The 3,397-nt window shown below is 54.0% G+C and overlaps 1 protein-coding gene across 1 annotated transcript; it reads left to right on the forward strand.

Annotated features, from left to right (window-relative positions):
• Positions 1-1,630: 1,630 nt before the first annotated feature.
• ETH_00005960 (bis(5'-nucleosyl)-tetraphosphatase (asymmetrical), putative) lies at positions 1,631-2,981 on the forward strand (the record flags this gene model as incomplete). The annotated part of the gene is made up of 6 exons (XM_013376205.1): positions 1,631-1,638; positions 1,725-1,831; positions 1,976-2,082; positions 2,336-2,445; positions 2,643-2,717; positions 2,873-2,981. 6 exons carry the CDS (start codon positions 1,631-1,633, stop codon positions 2,979-2,981), a joined length of 516 nt encoding a protein of 171 aa, XP_013231659.1.
• Positions 2,982-3,397: the final 416 nt, after the last annotated feature.

Below are 3,397 nucleotides of genomic sequence, written 5' to 3' on the forward strand. Positions count from 1 at the left end.
AGCTAGCTGGCTAGCTAGCTAGCTAGCTGGCTAGCTAGCTAGCTGGCTAGCTAGCTAGCTGGCCAGCCAGCTGTGTAATGGGTTGATTACTAGCTCCCTAGCTAACCAGCCACACACCTAGCTAGCTAGCTAGCTAGCTAGCCACAACCCCAACAACCTGGCAAGCCATTACCCGCGACAGCTCCCCAGCTAGCTAGCTAGCCAGGCAGCTAGCTAGCCAAGCCTCTAGCTAGCTAGCTAGCCACAAGGGAGAAATGAAAGAACTGGAAGGAAAAAAAAGACCCCACAGCTCGCAGCAGACAGCTGCGAAGCGGCAGCTTTGAGAAGCACTTGAAGAATAATTAAATAAAGAAGGGAATAAAAAAAACAATAATAAATAAATAATAAATAATAAACAAACAATTAATAATAAATAATATATAATAATAAAAAGAAATTAACTAAAGAACAAGCAAAAACAATGGAAGGTTCTGTAGCACGAAAAGAAACACCTCCCGGATCGCGCAGCACAAACCCCAAACCCTAAACCCTAAACGCCACAAGCCCTCCAAACCCTAGAGCACAAACCCTCGGGGTTTCTAAAAGCGTTTCAGCCCGGCGAGCGTTGGATCCGCTGCAGGCGTGTGCGCCGAGCGCGGGAGTCCAGCTGCCGAGGGTTTAGGGATTAGGGTTTAGGGTTTAGGGTTTACCGTCGACCTCGCGGGTGAGGGTGACGAGGACATCGTTCTCCTTTTCCTGCAGCTGCCATTTTTTTGTTTCTAAAAATTCTTTTATTTTCTTTTCAGGTTCATACTGGGCTTTTTCATGAGCTATTTCTTTCTGAATGACTGCAGCAAGAGATTCTGCTGCTGCTGCTGCGCTGCTGCTGAAGCCGCGCTGCTGCAGCTGCTGCTGCTGCTGCGCCGCCGGCTGCAGCAGGCGACGCGGCAACAGACAGCTGCTGCTGCTGCTGTTAAAAGCCCGAACTGCCAAAAGCCCTCGGCTGCTGCTGCTGCTGCTGCTGCTGCTGCTCAAACCTGCAAAGCGAGCAGCAGCACGAGCTGCTGCTGCTGCTGCTGCTGATCCGGCTCCTGCTGCGGACATCTTGCAGTGTACGTACACCTCAGCGCCTGCGGCTCCTCGAGATCCAAAAGTTCCTTCAAACAGGAATTCTTTGCCGGCAGCAGCAGCAGCAGCAGCAACAACAACGGCAGCAGCAGCACCGGGTTGTGGGGTGCAGCAGCAGCCCTTGCGCCTCAAGCCTCACCACCAGCTGCAGCCCCGTGCTCCTGTCTTGCTGCTGCATCAGCAGCAGCTGCTGCTGCTGCTATAGAAAATAGTTATATTTTAAATACAAAAAGCAAAAAAAGGGCAGATCTTTGCGCCAGCAGCAGCAGCAGCAGCACCGGCTACAGTAGGAGCAGCAGCAGCAGCAGCAGCAGCAGCAGCAGCAGCAGCAGCAACACACGGTGTCTCGAGGCGTCGCAAACCCTAAACCCTAAACCCTAAACCCTAAACCCTAAACCACGGAACTGCTGCTTCGCTTCTTATATTCTGCTTCAACTTTTCAGATAGGGCCTCCGGGGTTGCAGCAAACGCTGCTGGAAAATGTAAACCCTAAACCCTAATCCCTAAACCCTGGTCCCGAACCATGGGGAAGTAGACAGTCTTTAACGACTGAATAAACCTAGGGATTGAGGTTTAGGGTTTAGGGTTTAGGGTTTAGGGTTTTGTGTGGGGCTCAGGGCCGCCGCCGTGAGGGCCGGAGGGCTGCTAATTGCTCGCGTGGCCCCTCCAGCAGCAGCAGCAGCAGCAACAGCAGCAGCAGCAACAGCAGCAGCAGCAGCAGCAGGTGGCGCTGAGTTTTTGCTGCTGAAGGCCTCCTATGAGCCCTTTCATTGGACCCCGCCCAAAGGCAAGCACATTTCCAAACCCTAGAGGGTTTCTTTCGGCTGCGAGGGTTTAGGGTTTGGGGTTTAGGGTTTAGGGTTTGCAGGCCACCTCGAGGATGGAGAAGACTTTCTTGCTGCTGCTCTTAGAGAAACTCATGAGGAAACGGGTTTAAGGAAAGAACATTTGAAAGTCTTGAGTTCTTTTTGGAGGGTAAACCCTAAACCCTAGCTAAACCCTAAACTCTAAACCCTAGCTAAACCCTAAACCCTAGCAGGGAGACCCGCAGTGCGGGGCAGACCCTCGCAGGGCTCGATAGGCTTGCAGCTCGCAGGGTAGTGGGGGTTTAGGGTTTAGGGTTTAGGGTTTGGGGTTTGGGGGTCGGTCAAGGCACGGACGCCAGCGCTGCGCGGGACTCTTAAACCCCAAATTAGGCTTTAGGGTTTAGGGTTTAGGGTTTGCGCAGGACCTGCGGTACGAGGCTCGAGGCAAGCCGAAGCAAAGCCGCTACTTTCTGGCGGTTTTGGAAAACCCTGAAACCCCCATTAAGATATCTGACGAGCACGCGGAGTACAGGTGACCCTAAACCCTAAACCCTAAACCCTAAACCCTCGTAAACCCTGGGGCCTGCCCCACGAAGCTGCAGGTCCCTTCCGCCTTCGGGACGGCGCCTTAAACCCACAATGCCGGCCGTCTCAAAACCCTAGACCCTCATTTTGCTGTTGCTGCTGCTGCCGCTGCTGCTGCTGCTGCTGCTGCTGCTGCTGCTGCAGGTGGGTGGGGCTGAAGGAGGCGCAGCAGCTGAGCGGCTTCGAAGATATGCAGCAGCTGCTGTCGGAAGCAAACGGGTATCTGCAGCAGCAGCTGCTAAACCCTAAACCCTAGACTCTCGAGGGTTTAGAGGGCCTGGAGGCCCCTTCTTGGTGCTGCTTGGTGCTGCTTTCATCCGCCGCCGCAGCTCTAGGGTTTAGGGTTTAGGGTTTAGGGTTTAGGAGTGGTCCAGCGGCACGGGCCTGGCTATGACAAAACGAAAGCGAATCAGAAAGCCCACAAAGAAGTGCATGATCAGCCTGCAGCAGCAGCAGCACCAGCAGCAGCGGCAGCAGCAATAGTGCAGCAGCAGCAGCAGCAACGCAGAAGCGGTAAGAGCAGCTTATGCAACAGCGGCGGTGATAGCTGCAGCGCCGGCAGCAGCACAAATAGCAGCTGCAACAGAAGGAGCAGCAGCACCAACAGCAGCAGCACGACCAGAAGCAGCAGCACGAGCAGCAAACGCAGCAGCAGCAACAGCAGCAGCAGCAACACCACCAGCAACCGCAGCGAAAACAACAACAACAGCAACAAAAACAACAACAACAAAAGCAACAACAGCAGCAGCAGCTACAGCTACAGCAACAGCAGCAGCAACAGCAGCAGCAGCAGCAGCAGCAGCAGCAGACCAAAGAAAAGCAATGGGTGCAGCAATCTTGAGGATAACTTCGAGCAGCATATCAGAGCCGCTGGGGTGTCTCCTCAGCTTTTGTCCCGG

This window comes from Eimeria tenella, genomic scaffold (assembly GCF_000499545.2).
Source record: "Eimeria tenella Houghton genomic scaffold, Eth_scaff321, whole genome shotgun sequence".
NCBI classification, from domain to species: domain Eukaryota; phylum Apicomplexa; class Conoidasida; order Eucoccidiorida; family Eimeriidae; genus Eimeria; species Eimeria tenella.